Genomic DNA, 25,745 nt, shown 5'->3' on the forward strand with positions numbered 1-25,745 from the left:
TATATTGCTAATCTTAGTGATAATAGACACGATTGATTGCCTTTCTTTAGATATTTTATTTATTTTGCTTTATTGGAAAGAAGAAGAAAATGTGCCCGTATAATCTGCTATTGAAAAAGTAAAAATTTTAAAATTCCAAAACCACATATGTACTGAGAAGGAAAAAAATATGTGCAGTAGAAAAAATATGTCTAGGCTATATGGGTTATCATATTACTTAATCGACCTTTCCAGAAGAGTATCCTTGAATGTTTTGTTTGACCATTGTATTGAGTACCCTAGTCACATAGCTCATATCAGGCCTCTCGTCCTTGTCTTTCTCAGCGCATTTCAGGGCTAAATTTGCTACAATTAACGCATTCATGAGATCATCCTCAACAAAGCCTTCTCCTTTGAGCATTTCGTCCAAAGCTTCTTCAAAACGATTCCTAGCCATCATATAACGTACATAGTCTGGAATGTGAAACTGGCTTGAGCCTCGTGCATTGTCAACATGCTTCTGCCCTGTTATCACCTCCAACACCACAATACTAAAACTGTAGACATCATGCTTGTATGACAGATTGTGGTTGAAGCAATACTCTGGAGCCCAATACCCCCTTGTGCCTGTTATTCTATCAGTTGATCTGTGGGTGCCTTCCCAGTCCACGTGCCTTGAAAACCCAAAATCGATTATTTTTACCACACCATCCTCACTGTTCACCATCAGGTTCTGAGGTTTGATATCAACATGTATGATATTATTGAGATGTAAAAACTCTATTCCATCAGCTATACTAGATATTATTCTGAGGCATTTGTTCCAACTCAAGCAAAACTCTTCACTATTCTGCCTCAAATATTCATCCAGAGTGCATCCATTGACATATTCATATACTAAATAAAATGTGTTTTCTTCAATACACCATGCAATTATAGATGCTAAATTTTTGTGCTCTATTCCTTGGAGAAGTATCACTTCATTCTCTACTAAACTCTTGCTTTCTTTGCCCTCACACTTTATTTTCTTTATAGCCACGTCTTTATCTTTCAAATTACCCACATACACTTTTCCAAAGCTTCCTTTCCCAATTTCGTGACATTGGGTACAAACAGTTTTCATTTGAGCTATCTCATCATGTGTAAGGTTTGTTAGTAAAGGCACTGAGAGAGCTTTTTCAAGTTTCTCATCATGTTCATGATTTATCTCTGTTCCATAAAAAGTTATAATTTCAGAAGTATGTGCTACCCAATAGTTACTTTGGTCATTTTCTGTTGCTGTTTTGGATTGAAGAGATGGAGCTCTTTTGTAGCAGCCATAGTAAAAACTAATTCCCAACAATATTAGAAACAGGATTGCAGCAGCTGAAATGAAATTAACAAAAATATAAATTTATCAATAAGTTCCATTCATACATCCATTTATATTACAGAAAAGTTATTGATCTGTGAATCAGATGAGGAACTCGAGAAACCAGGATTTAAATTCTTACCAATAGGAAGATAAACTTTCAAGTTTCTTTGTGCATTGTTGGATTTTTGTCGATTCTCTTGTGAACCTAAGATGTAAGATTTTTTCCCAAATACAATTAGGGTAAAAATAATGTTTGAATTTACACGGAGAAAACTATATTTGTAAATCAAATAGTGGAACAAGAGCAGAATATTATTGGGTACAGTTTCTATTGTTAAATTTGTGAAACCGTTTCTTTTTAATTATTCAAATAACTACTAGGAATTCATTTAGCTGAAAAGGAATAGTGGTATTATCCGATTATATAGATAAACCTTTCTAAGCAAGAAGTTCAGGTTTCTGTAACCTAGAAAAATCTCCCACTGTCAAATAGACAGTTAAACTTTTCTCTGAAGAAATTTGAGGTAGCAGTCAATATGTCTGCTTCTTACCCTAACACACAGATATTGAATGAACAAATAACAAATATAAGTAAAAAAGAGTACCAGTGCTTGGATGCGAGCTGGGTTGAGGTGGAAACGTTGCATTTCTCCCAGCTGTAAAACGAAACGATTAACAGCTTCTTTTGTAATCCTTATACAATTCATAAACAATGTTACTTAAAAGGATATCAGCCTAACATACCTGTTAGATAAGGGATAAAATACACTCTATCCATTCTTATATTATCTGGGTCCTTGATGTTATTGAGGCTTATTATATCGTCCATGTTGGACTTAAATTTTTGAGTTGTCCCACTAAACGTAGCATTTGGGCGAACTGCATAAGAAACAATTGAATACCATCCAGGAATAGGGCATCCACAACCCAATGCAAGCTCTACATTATCACCTGCTTTGTATGTACTGAATTGCCTTTCGGTCCAAGCAGTATGGCTAAAATACTTGTCAGAAATCTCTCTTTCCACTGAACCCGCATCAGAAGATTGCACTGTATAATTCACCCTGTAAAAAAATGCCTCATATCCTAGGAAATCCAAGCAAGAACAGTGAATTTTAGCCAAATGATCAGGCCCACTAAAGTTGGTAATTTGCTGGGTAGAAATGTTGAATCTGGATGCAACAAAATTGATGGGCTCAGTGACATTACGGAGATAAATGTATGCATCACAATTGGAAAGAGACGAAGTGGAGCAATTAAGGGGTAGGAATGTTTCAGCCCAGGATAGGGAATAAAGCCAATCTGAAACTAAAACCCCAAGAAAAACAATGGTTTTCGCTATGTCACTCATTTCTATAGTTTCTCTCTGTGAATCAGGTTTCTCTATTCTGCTTACTCTGAACCACGACAGAAAGTGAATTTTCATAAACTAACAATAGAGTTTTTGATAGAATAAAAGATATAACTCGTATTGACTGATTCATTGTTCAGAGTGATAATTAAATATAATATAGATTGACTGAAGATTTCAAACGAAATATTCTATTTACTTTAAATCTCATCCAATTTTCTATCACCGTTTGTCCATCCATCGATTCCTTAATTAAACTCTGCAGCAATAGTTTTTAAAACCACGATAATTGTTTATTGATATAGTGAGCCGGTGAAGATTCCATCAATTTTTGTCAGGATATCATATGCTTATTATATGAAATAAATTGGATTTTTGTAAACATGAATGTTAGCAACCTTTAACACCACCATCCGTTTGCGTGAAGAACACGTAAAAACATATGCTGCTGACCTCGATTTTTATAAAAATCCAATTTAATCCATAAAATAAGCATATGAATATAACATCACTGAAAAGTCATGGAATCCTCACCAGTTCACTATATCAATAAACAATTATCATGGTTTGAAAAAGTAGTGTCGCAATGTTTAAACAAAGCAGTGATGGATAGACAAACGTTGATAGAAAACTGTACGGGATTTAAAGTAAATATCATACTTCGTTTGAAGGCGTAAGTGATAAGAAATTTTATTTATAAATCACTTAATGTAGTGAATTGGTCAATACGCGTTGTGTCTTTTATGATATGCATGTTGTGAGAAATATAAGTTAAAATATTTAAATCTCACAACCCTAATTCAAAAATTTTGCTCGGTACTTAAATATTTGCTCGGCACATGAAGGTGCCGAGTGCCAGTTTTGGTCGGCACCAAAAGGTGCCGAGTGCCAAAAAGAAAATAGGTGCTGAGTGATAGACAGAAAAATAGGTGTCGAGTTAGCTCGGCACACAAAAAGCAATGCTGGCCACAATGAAATGCTCAGCACCAATGGATGCCGAGTGAGCTCGACATAAGAAGAGCTCGGCACACACAAATGCAGTAGGTGCCGAATGTTCTGTTTCAACTAAAATATTATAACTTAGAGAAAATCAATGTGAATGCTTTCACCATTAAAACCAGAAAGCCAAAGCTTTAACGTTTCAAACAAACTTGTCAAATGCAATGAATAGAAGAGGAAGATAGATTCACGTATGCTTGCTTGCTTTTTATTCAATCTTTCATTAACCTATTACAAAATCAGGGAGCACTCGGCTTCAACCAGAAAACCCTAAAATAACCCTAAATTGATAATACTTCAAACTTCAATAAACTTTTAAACTTGCAGCGCTAATGGTTGCATACAATGGTGCCTGGAGCAATCACTGCTTCAACAGGACGAATCTAACAATGACAAACTTACAGAGTGAACAGGGGAAGCACGTGCAACTGCAGGCACAAACTTCTTTCCTTCTTCCTTCTCTGCTCAGCTCTGCAACTTCTCTCTGATATGCTTTGATCTATTTGAACTCACTAAATGAATGAATATTCCTTTTTATCATATCTTTCCCCCTCAACGTCCAAATTCAAAATCTCACCTACCAAAAATAAATGCCTGCCATTCATGAATGCCTACGGTGACCTGACAGGGTAGATGGGCATGGGGCTCGAGGACAACCTGCTGGCTCTTCAACGTTTAAGTTTTTCAACACTCCCCCTTTGTCCTGAGCCAAACAAACAAGGATCACAACTGATCCAAATCAACTACACCAAGACTCTCTCTTAAGTGTACAAAAGTTCCAATGCCTAATGGCTTGGTGAAAATATCTGCTAGTTGCTGCTCAAACTTGCAAAATTCCATCTTGATATCCCCATTCTCCATCAACTCTCTAATGAAGTGATATCTCATCTCAATATGCTTGCTTCTCCCATGGAAGACTGAATTTTCGGACAATGCAATTGATGAGATGTTGTCACAATAAATTGTGGTTCCATCCTCTTGCCTTTCATTCAAATCTGTCAAGATCCTTCTTAACCAAATAGCTTGATATACTACTGCATTTGCTTCTATGTATTCAGCTTCTATTGTAGATTGAGCAACAATAGGTTGCTTCTTGGATGCCCATGAAATTGCACCTGATCCCATATGAAACATGTATCTAGAAGTGCTCTTCTTATCATCTATGCTTCTAGCCCAATCACTATTCATGTAACCAACCAACTTGAAATCATAATTTGCAGTATACAAAATCTCAATTCCCTTGGTACCTTTCACATACCTTAGGATCCTTTTTCCCGCTTGCCAATGGAAATCCTTTGGAGTTTCCATAAATCTGAAAATCAGACTTATTGCATGCATTAGGTCTGGCTGAGTTGCAGTCAAATACATTAAACTTCCAACCATACTCTTGTATAGTGTTGGATCCACTCTCTTGCTAGAGTCTTCCTTGCTCAACTTCAGACCTATTACTATTGGTGTGGGGACCGCCTTACTATTCTGCATTTTAAATCTTTCCAAGATCTGCCCTGCATATTTTTCTTGAGAGATGAATATGCCATCATGCATTTGTTTTACTTGTATGCCTAGAAAGTACTTCAAGAGACCTGGGTCTGTCATTTCAAATTCATTTTTTATGGCCTCTTTAAACTCATCGATTAGAGCCTTATCATTACCAGTAAAAATCAAGTCATCTACATACAAAAAAATCAATACATTACCATTTGTTGCCCTGATGTAAAGAGTGGGCTCACCATTGCTTTTGCTAAAGCCATTGCTCATCAAATATGAGTCAAGCCTACTATACCATGCCCATGGAGCTTGCTTGAGCCCATAAAGAGCTCTCTTCAATCTATATACTTTGTTTTCTTCACCTGCAACTTCATAACTAGGTGGTTGCTCCACATACACTTCTTCTTTCAATACACCATTTAGGAAGATGGATTTCACATCCATTTGAAATACCTTCCACTTGTGTTGGGCTGCAATTTCTATGACAGCACACACAGTTTCCATTCTTGCAATAGGGGCATATGTCTCATCATAGTTTCTTTCATATTGATGTTTGTAGCCCTTGGCTACCAGCCTTGCCTTATGCCTATCACTCTTGCCTTCAGCATTGCATTTGGTCTTGTAGACCCATTTCACTCCAATCACATGCTTCTTGAGAGGCAATTTAGTTAGCTCCCATGTCTCATTCCTTTCTATGGCATCTATTTCCTCATTCATGGCATTACACCATTTCTTCTCCTTAATAGCTTCCTCAAAATATACTAGATCACTATGAGAAAATAATGCAAAATTAACACTCTCATCATAATCTTCATACCTTTCATCTTGGTATATCTCCCTAAGACTTTTGGTCTTTCTTGGTAACAGGGAGGAGAGTGTGGGATCAGAATCTTCACTACTGCTGCATTGCTGACTAACTCGGTCCTCACTAGTACTCGGTTATGCCTAGAGGAGCTTGACACTGTCTGAACTTGCTTGCCTTTTTTTTTATTTCCTCTTTCTTGATGTTCATCAACATCTTCTTCACTCATCATTGTCACTTTACTTGAAGTGCTCAATGAGTCATCAATTGAACCATACCTAGATTGATTTTCAAAAAATTCCACATCTCTTAAAAGAGTCATTTTGTTGTTCAATGAGTCATACAATATGTATGCCTTTGATTCTAAGTTGTATCTTGTGAAGATGCACTTCACACCTTTGTCATCCAATTTTTGGCTTTTTTCTTTAGGCACATGTGTATATGCAACACATCCAAACACCCTTAGGTGTTCAATTATCCATCTTCTTTGTGACCATGCTTCCATTCGAATCCTGTCATAGACTGCCTTTGTAGGACACCTACTGATTAGGTAAACTGCTATTGCCACAACCTCTCCCCAAAATTCAGTTGGGAGACTTTTCTCCTTCATCATGCTTCTTGCCATTTCAACAATGGTCCTGTTCTTTCTTTCAGCCACTCGATTCTGCTGTGGTGTATAGTTAGCTTTGAGCTCTTTCTTTATGCCATATTTCCTGCAAAAATTTACAAAAGAATTGGAGGTATACTCCCCTTCTCTATCTGATCTTAGGACCTTGATATAGTGTCCACATTCTCTTTCAGCCCAGGCTTTAAATTCTATAAATTTTTCAAATGCTTCAGATTTATTCTTTAAGAAATACACCAATGTCCTACGACTAAAATCATCAATGAATGTCATGAAATAAGTACTCCTCCCAATGGAAGTAACTTGCATAGGACTGACTAGGTCAGTATGCACTAATTCTAATGGGTATCTAGCCCTCCTAGAATTTCTAGAATTAAAGGGAAGCCTATGTTTCTAACCCAAAATACAAGTCTCACACTTGTCACATGAATTTCTTACACATAGCAAACCATCTACCATTCTTTTATCTGATAATAGATTTAAACCAACATAGTCAAGATGACCATACTTGAGATGCCACAACCATGAAGGGTCTTCAATCACACTCCTTATAGCTGATTGTGTGTGAGGTGCAACACAAACTTAAGATGAGAAACATGTCTCTATCCTCAAGGGAAACATTTTGTTCTTTGTCATTTGAACTACTGCAAGTAAGTTCTTGCTCCCATTTTTTCATGGATGACACACCTGTCATTTTCTATCAGGACTTTGTATCTATTTTGAATGAGCTGACCAATGCTCATCAAATTGTGCTTCATACTAGAGGCAAAATACACGTTTTGTATTTCCTTCTTCTCATCTTTTTTGGTGCGGACCATAATAGATCCTTTGCCCACAACTAGTAGGGTTCCATTGTTACCCATTTTAATTTCAGATTTGAAACTCTTGTCAATGAATAAAAACAAGGTTTCATTACCACTCATGTGGTTGCTACATCCACTATCGAGGTACCAAACCTCAGGGCTTCCTTCTTCACCAACATTACACATAATGAAGGCAGCAGCATTGGGTCCACTTCCTATGTTCACATCAGCCACATTTGCTTGTCCTAACTAATCATTCTGCTTATTCTAGCATTCACTTGCATAATGCCCATATTTATGACAGTAGCAGAATTCTACATTACTCTTATTTGAGTTGTAATTTTTCTTACCTCCTCTTGAGGTATTTTGAGAGCTACTTGCTCCATCTGCTCTTCTTGAGCTTTCTGCTGCAACATTCCTTTGTCCTCCATTACTTCGGCCTCTACCTCTAGAGTTCTTGCCTATGACATTTCTTCCTCTCCCCCTTCCTCTTGGATTTGACTGAGCCTTGAATGCTTGCTCTTGGGAAGTAGAAGATGTAGATCTATTGATCCTATGCTCATGAGTTTGAAGAGAACCCATCAACTCATCCATTGTCAAAACAGTGAGGTCTTTTGCCTCTTCTATAGTCATGACCAAATTGTCATATTTATGAGGTAAACTCCTCAATATCTTTTCCACTATCCTTTTCTCTTGATAGTCTTCTTCATTTGACTTCAATTGGTTAATCACATTGGAGGTCCTTGAACTGAAGTCTGCAACTGATTCATTTTCCTTCATCTGAAGGTTCTCAAACTCCCTCTTGATGTTTTGTAGCTTTACAATATAGACTTTAGCAGTCCCCTTGAAGTTCATCTCAAAGATATCCCAAGCTTCCTTTGCATAATTTTCTACTGCAATCTTTGAAAAAATTGTCTCTGTCATTGCTGCTTCAATAAAACTTAATACTTTTGCATCTTTCCTCCTTGACTCTTTCAAATGAGTCTTTTGTGCATTTGTGAGGGCAGCATACTGAGTTGGATCAGTCACATCATTGAATCCATTAACTACAAACTCCCACAAATCATTTGCAACCATTATGGTCTTCATCTTCTTTGCCCATGTATCATACTTTTGCCCATTAAAGGATGGTGGCTGCTGCCATATCTTTCCTGCATCTCCTGCCATGTCAAATATTTCAAGAAAAAAAAATGCCCTAACTCACTGTGGATGTGGGGCCTCAAAGCTCTGATACCATGTGAGAAATATAAGTTAAAATATTTAAATCTCACAACCCTAACTCAAAAATTTTGCTCAGCACTTAAATATTTGCTCGGCACATGAAGGTGCCGATTGCAAGTTTTGGATGGCACAAGAAGGTGCCGAGTGCCAAAAAGAAAATAGGTGCCGAGTGATAGACAGAAAAATAGGTGTCGAGTTAGCTCGGCACAAGGAAGCCAAGTAAGCTCGGCACACAAAAGGCAATGCCAACCACAATGAAATTCTCAGCACCTATGGATGTCGAGTGAGCTCGGCACAAGAAGAGCTCGACACACACAAATGCAGTAGGTGCCGAGTGTTTTGATTCAACTAAAATATTATAACTTAGAGAAAATCAACATGAATGCTTTCACCATTAAAACCAGAAAGCCAAAGCTTTAACCTTTCAAACAAACCTGTCAAATGCAATGAATAGAAGAGGAAGATAGATTCAAGTATGCTTGCTTGCTTTCTATTCAATCTTTCATTAACCTATTACAAAATCTGGGAGCATTCGACTTTAGCCAGAAAACCCTAAAATAACCCTAAATTGTTAATACTTCAAACTTTAATAAATTTTTAAACTTGCAGCTCTAATGGTTGCGTACAATGGTGCCTGGAGTAATCACTGCTTCAACAAGAAAAATCTAACAATGACAAACTTACAGAGTGAACAGGGGAAGCACGTGCAATTGTACGCACAAACTTCTTTCTTTCTTCCTTCTCTACTCAGCTCTGCAACTTCTCTCTAATCTGCTTTGATCTGTTTGAACTCACTAAATGAATGAATAAACATTCCTTTTTGTCATATCTTTCCCCCTCAACATCTAAATTCAAAATCTCACCTACCAAAAATAAATGCCTGCCGTTCATGGATGGCTACAGTGACCTAACACAGTAGATGGGCGTGGAGCTCGAGGACAACCTGCTGGCTCTTCAACTTTTAAGTTTTTGAACACATGTTTCCTCAATCACCATTAGGGTTATCCTTTTTGAATCTTATTGATTTTGATTAGAACGCATAAGTAGATAATCAATATAATGTGGGCTTAGTGCATTCACTATAATATCACTTTATATTTGTCTAACCATTTGGTCCCTCGGTGCTCATTGATCGCTAATGTTTTCATTTTCTTCAAATTGAATTAATCATGTAATCAACACTTATACTTATCCTACCTTCTAATAATAGAGACTAATATTTCCATGCTTCTTCTCTTTTTTGATATTTCTTGTTTTCAAAACTGTGAAATATGTTGATCCTTGGTCTAGAAGTTGAATGACTTACAATGAACTCAACCAAAAAAAAAAAATTGTGAAATATAGAAAAATTCTCACTTATTATATGGTTTATATAATTTTTTTCTTAAAATATATTTATGAATTTTAATTAGTATTTTATTATTATCATTTATGTGGCTGGTTTCTATAATTGATATGTATAAATCTTTTAAAACTAAAATATCATTCAAATCTATATAACTATATTATTCATCTTTATGTTGAATACTGTAACAAATTTTTTTGGAAAATCAAGAGAGTATCTATCAACACTAATGAGTCTTGTCCTAGAAATTCTCACATCAAGAATATAGTAATTACAAAGAGCCCAAAAATCATATGAATACAATTCATTGATTGGTGTTAGAGACAAGATTCAGAGCCCAACAAAAAATGTCACAGAGATTACCATCCCTAAGCTACATCGAAAACTTTAGTTAAGACCATGATATTAGAAAGCCATATGATGCAAGTGTAATCCAAGACCTTGACCTACAGATAATATCTCAAAAGAACAAGTGAGATTCAAAATAAAAACATGCAAAATCATAAAGAAGTCATGGTTTACTATCAAATAAAAAATGAGGATGACTCAACCTTATTCTAAACATATTCTTTTGTCATAATATTAACCAATTTGGGGAGATCAACAAGGTTAAGTGGGGAAAGAAAAGAGTTAATATAAACCCATCAGTACCCAAATTAACTAGACAATCAGCTAAAAGATTACCTTCTCTATAAGTATGCATGATGTAACATTCAAAGATTGAATCAAGAAGAGATCATACTTGATGTAATATATACTGTATGGACCAATTACATACCTGACATTTAATACATGCATTAATAATAATTGATAATCCCCTTCAACATGTAGCTTAGATATAGAAAGTGATTTTGTAAGATCCAAACCAAAAAGCAAGGCCAAGGCCTCAGCTTTGTTATTAGTACACTAAGGGAGAGAAGATGATTTTGCTGCAATTGCATGACCTTTAAAATCTCTAATGACTATGCCATAGCCAGAGTTGCTTGGATTTCCTCTAGAGGCCCATCAAAATTGAGTTTGAAATAAGCCTCACTTGGAGGAATCCACTTGGTTTGAGCATGGATAAGAGGAATCTTGGATGGACACAATGGAGCAAGAAGATGGAGGAAAAGTAAACCCTTCCACCACTGAATAATAAAGCCATCCCAAGGAGAAAAAACATGTTTACCCTTATATTTACTTACTGAACCATTAACAAGCTCAATAATTGATCTCTTTAATCCTTCTAAAAATTGAGGTATTGGAGATGACGTCTGTCTAAAAATTCTCTTGTTTCTTTCCCACCAAATTGCTCATACTACAGATGCAGAGATGCACTTCTAAAGACATGAAAACATTGATTTAGAGTATAAGATTGGCCATACTTGAAATAAATCCCATAGAGAGCTAGGTAATGACATATGAAAATTAAGCTTATCAAGACAAAATGCCAAAAATATTATTATTTTACAAATCTTTTCTTATTTATACTTGGCTGCATTGCCAGCCCTAAACACTCCCCATATGTTGTGTTACAAATTGCAGTTATTTGTGATGCCAAAACTGATGTCATCAATTTTTGAAATCCCTAATAAGGGCTCGTTTGGCAATGGGAATACAAGTGGAATAGGCATATGTAAATTCCTAAAATTTTAAATTCTTCGTTTGGATGCACCAAAATGGAATTGGAATACAAAGTAAAATAGGAATACATATTCCAATTTTGGCCCAAAAATGAGGTTTTGCAATTCCACCAAATAGGTGTTATTGGAATACGTATTCCTATTCCACTTTTATTTATTTTAGAAAACATAAATTTTGGGTTCATCAAATATGGCTAAACCAAATAGAGAATAGGAATACATAGCCCCATTTTCTATTCTAGAATATGTATTCCAAAATAGCTATTCCTATTCCCATAGCCAAACAGACCCTAATTGTTTTTATTTTACAAACAAAAATGTTTTTTCTTGTAATCCACTAGCCCTGCTTATTAATCGATGCATTTTTCATAATGTGGAACTCCAATTTTATTATATAATTTTAATAAATTATTTATATTTTCGTGATTCAACCCTATCTTTGTCTATGTGCTTTAGATTCATGTCAACCAATCATTTTTTTCTGGTCTCTCTATTAGTTTCTGCAGTGCAACCCTTTGTTATTATTTAAAATCAAAATCAAAACAGGTCTTCTTTAATTGCTTATAGAAATATGTTGTATTCAAGTTACACTTCCATTTTCTCAAAGTGTTTGGAATTGCAAAGTTTATGAATCGCCCATTTGTTGTATATTGCATATGTTGGAATTTTGTAAAGGGTTGCCAACTAAATTTTGACAGTCTTCATCTTATCAAATAAACAAACTAAAGTAGTGGGTGTATAGAGACTGGCGTACAGTTATGTCTACTACTTTGCTGATTAATATATACGTAATACATAATCACGTGAGCTTATATTATTCTAGTTTTTTTTTACATTATACATGCATGCATACACACATACATATGTCTACATAGTTTTAAAGTTATTTTGATTCATTCTTGGTGATTAGAATAATGTAAGTTCATAAGTATTCTAATCAATTTGTAAATGTGATTTCATTTAAACTATTTAAACTATAAAAAATGAAATGGGTACAACATTTATTCAATTAAAAGAAAGTACAAATTTTATAGAACTTGTAGAATATTACTTTGTTTTTCAAGATCAATAATAGACTTGATCTTTAACAATTATTTGATTGAAGTATTAAAAGCATAAACAAATCTAGAAATTAGAAAGTACCATAATTTTAATTCCGTTCAAATACAAAACTAACTAGTAAGTATCTTAATTAAAAATTGATAATCATATTATTGTGCTTTTTAATGCACCAATCATTGTGAATTATTTTTTAATTGATCAAATATTCATAACGTTTAATAACAATTTATTAATATTCTTTATTATTTAAATTATTTTCGATGGCTTTTTATTTTTGGTTGCTTTATTTTCGCTTAATTTTTTTTGCTTATTATATTTTCACCTAATTTATTATTCTCATGAAATTATTTATAAGTTTTTTATTATTAATCTTATCTACTTTTTTTTATTAGTTGATATTTACTTTCAATTTTTTTTGTTTGTTGATTATATAACATGTTATATATTAGTAAAAAAAATTTAAGATATATTTATTAACAAAAAATACCTCTCATTTTAAAAATAAAATCAACTAACATTAACTTGTACTATTCTATTTTAGAATATATTTTGTAATATTAAATAATTAAAAAGATTGATTTATTTATTTCTAAATCTTTCATCTAATTAATTATAATACTAATTATTTCTATTACAATACATTTACAGCAAGAGGCTTTCTTTTATAAGCATTGATTTATTCTAAGCATGCACATTATTAATATTTTATATTATTGAACATTAATTTCACTTTAAATATTGGTTAACAGCTAAGATTAGAAATTTTCCAATATAAAAATAATGGAAAGTCCATAGAATATTACACATTCCAACAAATATAATATCATGAGCATAGCCTAGGTGGCTGAAGTACAGTGTGTGTCCTATTTATAAGAAAAGGAATATTTGTTGAGGAAAACTGTTATATTCTTTTCTTGTATAATGTTACACAAGCAAATTCAAAAGTTCAAATTTTAAAATAAATAAATGTGCACCAAATAAAACATTATATAATAAAAAATTCAAAAGTTTAAATCTACTCTACATTATTTTTTGTAAATAAAAAAAAATTATTACAATCAATTGCCGCTCTCAGATGAGCTAACTTCAGAGTTTTCTTATGGTATTGACTAACCTAACAACATAGCTCATATCAGGTCTCTCTTCCTTGTTTGCTTCTGCACATTTTAGGGCTAATTTTGCCATAGCCGAGGCATCCATGAGATCAACCTCATCAAAGCCTTCAACTTTTAGCCTGTCGTCCAAAGCTTCCTCTAAGCGTTTAGAAGCCATCATATAACGTACATAGTCTGGAATGTGAAATTGGCTCGAGCCTCGCGCATTGTCAACATGCTTCTGTCCAGTTATCAATAAAGATAGTGAAATCTCTCAACCATCTTTGAAAAATTAGTAAAGATAGTGAAATCTCTCAACCATCTTTGAAAAATTAGTAGGGAGGAACACATTGACCAAGGGCCATTGCTAAAAACTGCATCTACCTTAGACAGGTTGACAAAATGAAATAAAAAACCTTTGGTAAGGTTTTGCATATCGTGAAGGTGTACTCCATAAGGAGTCCAACTCTTGTTAACCCATTTTTAGAGCATAGTTTCAAGAGGAGTCCTACCCACAAACTAATCACAAGCAACATCAAATTTTTGGAAAGGAATGATAATATCAGGATTGCCTCATTAACAAATGGATCACTGCTAGCTGGGCAATTATAAACTAGCCTAAATACTTCTGCAATAAATGTGGTTTGATAGGTCAAAAACAAAAAGGAAGATAGAGAGCCATACATAACAAAACTCAAAGAAGGAAGAGGTCTGTTTTGAAATTTTAGAAGAGGAAAGAAATGAGCTATGAATAATTGCAGATTTGAGTGATTTGATGTTTAGTGATAATCAATTTGAATCTTCATCATTATTAAAATATTTTGTCAAGAAAATTGTTAAATTTAATCAGTTTAAATCTTTCTTTGATAGGAAGAAAGTAAAAATTGTTCTTATTTTCATAGATTCCAACATTCTATTTTTTGGTTCAATTTCTTTCTATTTGTTTCTTACAAATGTAATTAGGGTAGACTTTCATTTTAGTCAAAAAATTTATATCTAACTTTGAATTGGTTACTTACATTAAAGACAAACAATCTTCATTTGATTTACTTTAGAACAAGCAATATTTTGGAGATTTATAATTGTTAAACTTTAGTTGTAAACTGTCCCAAAATGTGCATAGCCTTATTTTTTAATCCAATGAAATTGATGAGAAACATTTTTATAAATTAGTATAGTTAAATAATTTTTATCTGACTCCATAAACTATTAAAATTTAATATTTAAAAAATATTAGTATAGTTTGATAGTTAAAATTCTAAAGTGAAATCTTTAGTTAAATTTATGTTGCCTAAAGTTCTCTAACCTTCTACAAATACTAAAAACCAGTGTTCTTTTAATCTACTTTATAACTAGTAATACTTTCAAAATTTCTATAAGTTTCATAAATTAATAGAATCAAATAAGTCATAATCTCAAGAGGAAATAACAAATGGAATTGCAAATTCAAGGAAATAATTTGGAGAAAATTCAGTGCTCAGATTTGATTTTCTAAAGCTCTTTTTCAGACGATCTTTTTGTATAACTAATTACAGGGAAGAACAGTTCAGTCAAAGATTAGTAACCAACTTGACAGAATTATGAACCAGCTTTTGCAGCTATTAAAAAAAGATATATTTTCCTCCATAGAAACTCAACCAATGTAAATTCACTTTATAGCATTCTTGTAGATGTTGTGGCTATGGCTCTTTAGAACTGTTTAGTTGCTTATATTGCCGATCTTAGTAATACTTGTTTGAGATATTATAATAGACAACGATTGATTGCCTTTCGTTATGTATTTTGTTCATTTTACAAAGGAAAGATGAAAATGTACCCGTCTACTCTACTATTGAAAAATAAAATAAAATTTTTATGTACTGAGAAGAAATAAATATGTGCAGTAGAAAAGATACGTTTAGGATATACAGTTAATCATATTAATTAGTTAATCGACCTTTCCAGAAGAATTTTCTTCAATGTTTTGTTCGACCATGGTATTGAGTACCCTAGTCACATAGCTCATATCAGGCCTCTCTTCCTTGTCTTTCTCAGCGCATTTTAGGGCTAAATTTGCTACAATTAACGCATTCATGAGATCACCCTCAACAAATCCTCCTCCTTTGCGCCTTTCGTCCAAAGCTTCTTCAAAACGATTCCTAACCATCATATAACGTACATAGTCTGGAATGTGAAACTGGCTTGAGCCTCGTGCATTGTCAACATGCCTCTGCCCTGTTATCACCTCCAACACCACAATACCAAAACTGTAGACATCATGCTTGTATGACAGATTGTGGTTGAAGCAATACTCTGGAGCCCAATAACCCCTTGTACCTGTTATTCTATCAGTTGATCTGTGAGTGCCTTCCCAGTCCACGTGCCTTGAAAACCCAAAATCGATTATTTTTACCTCACCATCCTCACTGTTCACCATCAGGTTCTGAGGTTTGATATCAACATGTATGATATTATTCACATGTAAGAGTCTATTCCTTCAGCTATACTGGATATCATTCTTAGACACCGATTCCAACTCAAAGAAAACTCTTCACTATTCTGCCTCAAATATTCATCCAGAGTGCATCCATTGACATATTCATACACTAAATAAAATGTATTTTCTTCAATACACCATGCAATTATAGATGCTAAATAAGGATCACTTCATTCTCTACTAAACTCTTACTTTCTTTGCCTTCACACTTTATTTTCTTTATAGCCACGTCTTTAGCTTTCAAATTACCCACATACACTTTTCCAAAGCTTCCTTCCCCAATTTCGTGACATTGGGTACACCAGCTTTTCATTTGAGCTATCTCATCATGTGTACGGTTTGTTAGTAAAGGCACTGAGAGAGTTTTTTCAAGTTTCTCATCATGTTCATGATTTATCTCTGTTCCATAAAGAGTTATAATTTCAGAAGTATGTGCTACCCAATAGTTACTTTGGTCATTTTCTGTTGCTGTTTGGGATTGAACAGATGGAGCTCTTTTGTAGCAGCCATAGTAAAAATCAATTGCCAACAATAATAGAAACAGGATTGCAGCAGCTGAAAAGAAATTAACGAAAATATAAATTTATCAATAAGCTCCATTCATACATCCATTTATACTACAGAAAAGTTATTGACCTGTGAATCAGATGAGGAACTCGAGAAACCAGGATTTAAATCCTTACCAATCGGAAGATAAACTTTCAAGTTTCTTTGTGCATTGTTGGATTTGTACCGATTCTCTTGTGTACTTAAGATGTGAGGTTTTTTCCAAATCCAATTAGGGTAAAAATATTGTTTGAATTTACATGGAGAAAACTATATTTGTAAATCAAATAGTAGAACAAAAGCAAAATATATAGTCGGTTTAATTTCTATTGTTAAATGTGTGAAACTGTTTCTCTTTAATTATTCAAATAACTACGAGGAATTCATCTAACAGAAAAAGAATAGTGGTTTTATCAAATCATAAGATAAAACCTTGATAAGCAAGAAGTTCAGGTTTCTGTAACCTAGAACAGTCTCCCACAGTCAAATATATAGTTAAACGTTCTAAGACGTTTCTGAGAAGAAATTTGAGGTAGCAGTCAGTATGTCTGCTTTTTACCCTAATATATAGAATGACCAAATGACAAAAATATAAGTCAAAAAAAGGGTACCATTGCTTGGAGGCGAGCTGGGTTGAGGTGGAAATGTTGCATTTCTCCCAGCTGTAAAACGAAACGATTAACAGCTTCTTTTTTCATCCTTATACAATTCATAATCAATGTTACTTAAAAGGAAATCAGCCTACCATACCTGTTAGATAAGGGATAAAATACACTCTATTCATTTGTATTACATCTCGGTCCTTGATGTTATTAAGGCTTATTATATCATCCATGTTGGACTTAAAATTTTGAGTTGTCCCACTAAGCGTAGCATTTGGGGGAACTGCATAAGAAACAATTGAATGCCATCCACAGCCCAATGCAAGCTCTACATTATCACCTTTTTTGTATGTACTTAATTGCGTTTCGGTCCATGCAGTATAACTAAAATAGTTTTCAGAAATCCCTTCTTCCACTAAACCCACGTCAGATGATTGCACTGTGTAATTCACCCTATATTAAAAGAATGCCTTATATCCTAGGAAATCCAAGCAAGAACACCGAATTTTGGCCAAATAATCAGGCGCACTAAAGTTGGTGATTCGCTGGGCAGAAATGTTGAATCTGGAAGCAACAGAACTGATGGGCTCAGTGACATTACGGAGATAAATGTATGCATCACAATTGGAAACAGTGGAAGTGAAGCAATTAAGGGGTGGGAATGTGTCAGCCGAAGATAGGGAATAAAACCAATCTGAAACTAAAACCACAAGAAAAAGAATAGTTTTCGCTATGTGACTCATTTCTATGGTTTCTATCTATGAATCAGGTTTCTCTATTCTGCTTACTTTGAACCACATGAGAGAGTGAATTCTCATAAATTAACAATGGAGTTTGTGACAGAATAAAAGATAGAACTCGTATTGACTGATTCATTGTTCAGAGTGATAATTAAATATAACGTAGATTGAGTGAGGATTTCAAACGAAATATTCTATTTACTTTATATCTCGTCCAATTTTCTATCAGCGTTTGTCCATCCATCAATTCCTTTATTAAACTCTGCAGCAATAGTTTTTAAAACCGCGACAATTGTTTGTTATATAGTGAGCCGGGGAAGATTCCATCAATTTTTGTGAAGATATCATATGCTTATTAGATGAAATTGGATTTTTGTAGACATGAAGGTTATCCAAACTTTAATACCACAATCCGTTTGCGTGAAGAATACGTAAAAACATATGCTGCTGACCTCGATGTTTATAAAAATCCAATTTAATCCATAAAATAAGCATATGAATATAACATCACTGAAAATTCATGGAATCCTCACCAGTTCACTATATCAATAAACAATTATCGTGGTTTGAAAAATTAGTGTCGCAATGTTTAAACAACGCATTGATGGATGGACAAAGGTTGATTTAAAGTAAATAGAATACTTCGTTTGAAGGCGTAAGTGATGAGAAATTTTATTTATAAATCACTTAATGCAGTGAATTGGTCAATACGCGCTATGTCTTTTATGATGTCCTCAATCACCATTACCTCTTTTGACTCCTATTCATTTTGATTAGAACGCATAAGTAGATAATCAATATAATGTGGGCTTAGTGCATTCAACATAATATCCCTTTGTGATTGTCTAACCATTTGCTCCCTTGGTGCTCGTTGATCCCTAATGTTTTCATTTTCTTCCAATTGAATTAATCATGCAATCAGCAGTTATACTTATCCTATCTTCTATGACAGACTTTTTCTATTATTTCTTATTTTTAAAATTGTAAAATATGTTGATCCTTCATCTACTGGTGAAGTTGAATGACTTACAATGAACTCAACTAAACACAAAAAATTTGTAAAATATAGAAAAATACTCACTTATTATATGGATCATGTATATTTTTTCTTAAAATATATTTATAAATTTTAATTAGTATTTTCTTATTAGCATTTATATGGCTGGTTTCCGTAATTGATACTTTAAAATCAGCGAAATATTATATTTATATTAATAATAACTGGTTCAAAAGAGCTCTCAGAGAAAAGAACCAGAAAAGAACAAGTGAGATATATAAAAGTAAAAACATGCAAAATCATAGAGAAGTCATGGTTTACTACGCAAAATGAGGAAGACTCAACCTTATTCTCTTTTGTCATAATATTAACCAAGTTGGAGAGATCAAGGAGGTTAAGTGGGGAAAGAAAAGAGTTAATATAAATGGACCAATTACATACATGACGTTTAATACATGCATTAATAATAATTGATAATCTTCTTGAACATGTAGCTCCGATATAGAAATTGATTTATGCAAACTAAAAAGCAAGGTCAAGGCCTTAGTTTTTTTTATTAGTGCACTAAAGGAAAGAAGATGATTTTGCTGCAATCACATGACCTTTAAAATCTCTAATGACTATGCTATAGCTAGAGTTGCCTAGATTTCCTCTAGAGGCCCCATCAAAATTGAGTTTGAAATAACCCTCACTTGGAGGAATCCACTTGGTCTGAGGACGGATAAAAGAAATCTTGGATGGACACAATAGAGCAGGAAGATGATAGAAAAGTAAACCCTTTCACCATTCAATAATAAAGCCATCCAAGGACAAAAAACATGTTTACCTTTATTTTTACTTACTGAAGCATTAACAAGCTCAACAATTGATCTCTCTAATCTTTCCAAAATTGAGGTATTAGAGATGATGTTTGTCTAAAAATTCTCATGTTTTGGTCACTTCCAAAGACAAGAAAACATTGATTTAGAATATAAGATTGATCATGCTTGGAATAAATCCCATAGAAAGTTAGTAATGACATATGACCAACAGTCTTATTATCTTACAAATCTTTTCTTATTTATACTTGGCTGCATTGCCAGCCCAGAACAATCCCCATATGCTGTGTTACAAATTGCAGCTAACTGTGACGCCAAAACTGATGTCATTAGTTTTCAAAATCCGTAATTGTTCGTTTTTTCTTGCAATCCACTAGCCCCGCTTATTAATCGATGCATTTGGGAACTCCAATTTTATTATGGAATTTTAATAAATTATTTATATTTTCGTGATTCACCCCTATCTTTGTCTATGTGCTTTAGATTCAAGTCAACTGATCATTTTTTTCTGGTCTCTCTATTAGTTTCTGCAGTGCAACCCTTTGTTATTATTTAAAATCAAAATCGAAACTAATTGCTTATAGAAATATGTTGTATTCAAGATGCACTTCCATTTTCTCAAAGTGTTTGGAATTGCAAAGTTTAGGAATCGCCCATTTGTTTTATATTGCATATGTTGGAATTTTGTAAAGGGTTGCCAAATAAATTTTGCAGTCTTCATGTTATCAAATAAACAAACTACAGTAGTGGGTGCATAGAGACTGGCGTACAGTTATGTCTATTACTTTGCTGATTAATATATACATAATACATAATTACATGAGCTTATATTATTCTAGATTTATTTTACATTATACATGCATTCATAGACACATACATATATTTACATAGTTTTTAAGTTATTCTTATTCATTCTTGGTAATTAGGATAATGCAAGTTCATAAGTATTCTAATCAATTTGTAAATGTGATTTCATTTGAACTATTTAAACTATTAAAACTGAAATGTGTACAACATTTATTCAATTGAAAGAAATTACAGATTTTATAGAACTTGTAGAATATTAGTTTGTCTTTCAAGATCAATAATAGAATTTATCTTTAACAATTATTTGATTGAAGTATTAAAAGCATAAACAAATCTAAAAATTAGAAAGTACCATAATTTTATCATTCACTCCATTCAAATACAAAACTAACCAATAACTATCTTGATTTAAAATTGGTAATCATATTTTAAGAACTATGCACCAATGATTGTGAATTATTTTTTGATTGATCAAATATTGATAAAGTTTAATAACAATTTATTAATATAATTTATTATTGAAATTATTTTCGGTGGCTTTATTTTTGCTTTTTATATTTTCACCTAATTTATTATTCTCATGAAATTATTTATAAACTTTTTATAAATAATCTTATCTACCTTTTTATTAGTTGACACTTACTTTCTTTCATTTCGAAATCATATATAACATTACTATTTCAAATTTATTTTTTCTTAATTTGTTTGTTGATTAAATAAATAATAGATTAGTAAAAAAATTAAGATATATTCACTAACAAAATAGTCCTCTCAATTTTAGAAATATTAGTTAAAAGCTAAGATTAGAAAATTTCCAATATAAAAATAATTGGAAGTCCATAGAATACTATACACTCCAACAAATATAATACCATAAGCATAGCCTAAGTAGCTGAAGCCTGCTGTATGTCTTATTTATAAAAAAAAAGAATATTTGTTGAGGAAAATTGTTATATTCTTTTCTTATATAATGTTACACAAGCAAATTCAAAAATTCAAATTTTAAAATAAATAAATGTGCACCAAAAAAATTATATAGTCAAAAATTCAAAAGTTTAAATCTACTCTAAAATTTTTAAAAAAAAAAAATTGTTACTACAATCAATTGCCCATCTCAGATGAGCTGACGTCAGAGTTTTCTTTGCTCATGGTATTGACTAACCTAACAACATAGCTCATATCAGGTCTCTCTTCCTTGTTTGCTCCTGCACATTTTAGGGCTAATTTTGCCACAGTCGAGGCATCCATGAGATCAACCTCATCAAACCCTTCCACTTTGAGCCTCTCGTCCAAAGCTTCCTCTAAGCGATTAGAAGCCATCATATAACGTACATAGTCTGGAATGTGAAATTGGCTTGAGCCTCGAGCATCGTCAACATGCTTCTGTCCTGTTATCACCTCCAACACCACAATACCAAAACTGTAAACATCATGCTTGTATGAGAGCTTGTGGCTTAGACAATACTCTGGAGCCCAATACCCTCTTGTTCCTGCTATTCTGTCTGTTGATCTGTGGGTTCCCTCCCAATCCACATGCCTTGAGAGCCCAAAGTCTATAAGTTTTACCTCCTTATCTCTAATGTCCACCATAAGATTCTGAGGTTTGATATCAAGATGTATGATATTATTGAGATGCAAGAATTCCATCCCTTGAGCTATACTTGATATTATCCTGAGGCATTGCTTCCAGTTCAGAGAAAACTGTGCCAAACTTCCTCTCAAGTATTCATCTAGAGTGCACCCCTTAACATATTCATATACCAAATAGAATGTGTTGTCTTCAATGCACCATGCAATCAGAGAGACTATATTTTTATGCTCCTTACCTTCCAATAGTTTGACTTCATTTAGAACCAATTTCTTGCTGTCTCTCCCTGTACATTTTAATTGCTTTATAGCCACATCTTTATCTTTCAAATTGCCCAAGTACACTCTCCCAAAGCTTCCTTCACCAATTTCGTCATGGTCGGTACAATAGCTTTTCATTTGAATTATCTCATCATGTGTAAGGTTTGTCAAGATGGGCAGTGAAAGTCCTTGATCCAATCTCTCCTGTTCTTCCTGCTTCTGCTCTGTTCCATTTAGGGTTACAGTTTCTGACTTTGGTGCTACCCAATTTTCATTTTGCCCAATTTCATTAGCTGTAGAAAAATTTGAAGAGGAATGTCTTTTGCAGCAGCCAATATAGTAAAAGATAAATATTGACAACATAAGAAGGAGGATTGCAGCAGCTGATAGGACATGAAATGAAACACCAATTGGTCACTACATAAAAATAATCCAACTCAGAGACTGAAAATCGTTTGGATCCTTACCAATTGAAATAGAAACTTCCAACTTTATTTGTCTGTTCTTGTCTTTGTGCTGGTTCTTTAATGTACCTAACACTTCAGATATGATAAAACTCAATTAGTTCCAAGAATCAATAAGTAGGAATCGGAAGAAATAACATTAGGCCTTTAGGTTATACAATCTAGTCCAGTTAAACTTTGAGCAACGGAATGGGTAATTTTTTACAAGTTTGCTTAACTTTCTCTCACGAATATTTTCGAAACCTGTTAAACAAATGTTGATGTATATTTATCTGGAATAGAACAGAGGCTCTATCCAATTATAGCCATAAATCTTCTTAAATAAGAATTTTGGGTTTGTGACTCAAACAATCTTTTTATTGAAGAGGCGTCTACACTTAGATTCATGAAAAGTTTAATATATCATTAGGTTTGGCTATAAGTATTATACTAGTGGACTAAAGAATGTTGAAATTAAGTTATATTATCATTAGGTTTGGCTATAAGTATTATACTAGTGGACTAAAGAATGTTGAAATTAAGTTATATTATTGAAAGATGGGTTAATTATATTGTTCAATAGTTTGGTAGTAGAATAGGAGAAAATGAAAGATCCTATTATAATTGATTTATAAAAAAATATAATAGAAAATTAGTACATTTTAACTATAATTTATAAACAATAATGTTAATTTGTTCTAGTTGAAGTTGAACTTAGCAGTTGTAACTGTTAATATTTTGTTGAAGGTTTAGAGAACCTCTTTAATTAAGAGTTAAAAACACAAAGATGTATATGTTGCCTAAATCTATATGGCATCAGGTTAGGCTATAAGTATTATACTAAATGGGCTAAAGGGTGTTAAAAATAAGTTATATTATTGAAAGATGGGTTGATTATATTGCTCAATAGTTTGGTAGTAGAATCCTAGGAGAAAACGAAAGATCCTATTGTAATTGATCTATTAAAAAAACCTTAATAGAAAATTAGTACATTTTAATTATAATTTATAAACAATAATGTTAATTTCTTCTGGCTGAAGTTGAGCTTAGCAGTTGCAACTGTTATTGTTTTGTTGGAGGTTCAAAGAACCTCTTCAGTTATGACCTAAAAATACAAGTATGTCTATTTTATCTAAATCTATATATATACTCCCAAATAATTTGGTTGAAAGCTCACATAAAGAAGTCTATCAACTAAAATATTGTGAAAAATTAAACTGGGTAGGAGCTGGAAATGGAGAACTATTAGTTGAGAACCACAATTGCTCTGAAATCAAGTTAATAAACACACTCTGATATCACGTTGAAAAACATAGCACAACAGCAGAGAGAAACCCATGCTTTGTATCAAGTTAATAGACACGCTTTGTTATCAATTTGAAAAACAAAACAAAGCAAGTACAGAAGAAATGCAAATATAGACCCTCTAGAAATATTAAATGCTAACTATACTGTAACATAGAATTAGCTGTGACATTTATGATAGATAGTAGAGATGGATAGTGGAGGATAATTGAGATGGACGGTGAAAGACAGTTGACTGTGTTTCTATTGGGTGGTTGGTCTGTGCCATCATATACAATTCTGATAACTAATTTAACATTTCTAACGCTATTTACATCCTTGCCACAAGACTATCAACATGGTTCTATGTTATAAGGGTTACATGTATAGAATTCTAAAACGAATTTAATTAAAAGGAAGGTAAGGCAAGGTAGCATACCCGATTGATAAGGAACGAAGTATACCCTGTTGGCCCTTATAATGTCCGGGTTGGAGATGTCGTTGAGATTTACTATCTCGCCAATGTTGGACTGAAATTCTCTTGTTATCATCGAGAGTGTGCCATTCGGCGGAACTGCATAAGAAATAATTGACCTCCATCCAGAAAGAGGGCACCCACAACCCAACGCAAGCTCTACATTATCACCCGCTTTGTATGTCCTAAATTGTTTTTGTGTCCATGCAGTATAGCTAAAATACTTATCAGAAATCTCTCTCTCATACAAACCCACATCAGATGGTTGCACTGTGTAATTCACCCTGTAGAAGAATCCCTCAACTCCTAAGAAGTCTGAGCAAGAGCAGTGAATTTTGGCCAAATAATTAGGTCCAGCAAAGCGAGACGTTTTCAGGGTAGAAATATTGTATCTGGATGCAACAGAATTGATGGTCTCAGCGACATTACGGAGATAAATGTAAGCATCACAACTGCGGACAGATGAAGCGGAACAACTAAGGGGTTTGTGTGTTTCAGCCAAAGTTGAAGTGAAAAGCCAATCTGAAACAAAAACTGCTAGAAAAACAACGGTTTTTGAAAGGCCACTCATGTTTACAAGGATTTTCCAAATCATTGATATTAATGCAACCTTTTCTGTCCAGACTTTGGAGTTAAATGCTTCGAGTTTCTTCGGAGTTTTCTAGTTGACTCCAACTGTGATACGTCTTAAAGTCAAGAGTCAAGCAGAACTTTAGTGCGCCCCATCAAACATCCACGAAAGTGTCCTTTATATTGCCAATATCGACATTTCCATCACACTTTCGCAAGTCTTTTTCGATTAATACCATGATTACATGGTATAATAAATATGTTTTTGTTGTATAATGAAATATGTTTTATTCTATAGCGTCCAGTAATTAATAGGAGGTCTAACAATTGTAATAGTGTTTTTAATAAATACTTTTAATTAAAGTTTTTAAAAGATTTCCAAAACATGAAAATA

General features: G+C 33.3%; 1 protein-coding gene and 1 pseudogene across 1 annotated transcript; both read right to left on the bottom strand.

The window, feature by feature from the left end:
- Window positions 1-217: 217 nt before the first annotated feature.
- On the bottom strand, window positions 218-20,254 carry LOC149544050 (uncharacterized; annotated as a pseudogene).
- A 1,536-nt stretch (window positions 20,255-21,790) lies between these two features.
- Window positions 21,791-25,352, bottom strand: LOC149544051 (proline-rich receptor-like protein kinase PERK3). The gene is made up of 2 exons (XM_089795881.1): window positions 24,746-25,352; window positions 21,791-22,962 (listed from the first exon to the last, which is right to left on the bottom strand). The coding sequence occupies exons 1-2, from the start codon at window positions 25,350-25,352 to the stop codon at window positions 21,833-21,835; spliced, it is 1,737 nt and encodes a 578-aa protein (XP_089652007.1). The 3' UTR covers window positions 21,791-21,832.
- Window positions 25,353-25,745: the final 393 nt, after the last annotated feature.

Source organism: Cupressus sempervirens, chromosome 8 (assembly GCF_028749045.1).
Source record: "Cupressus sempervirens isolate cs-2001-9-10 chromosome 8, ASM2874904v1, whole genome shotgun sequence".
Taxonomy (NCBI): domain Eukaryota; kingdom Viridiplantae; phylum Streptophyta; class Pinopsida; order Cupressales; family Cupressaceae; genus Cupressus; species Cupressus sempervirens.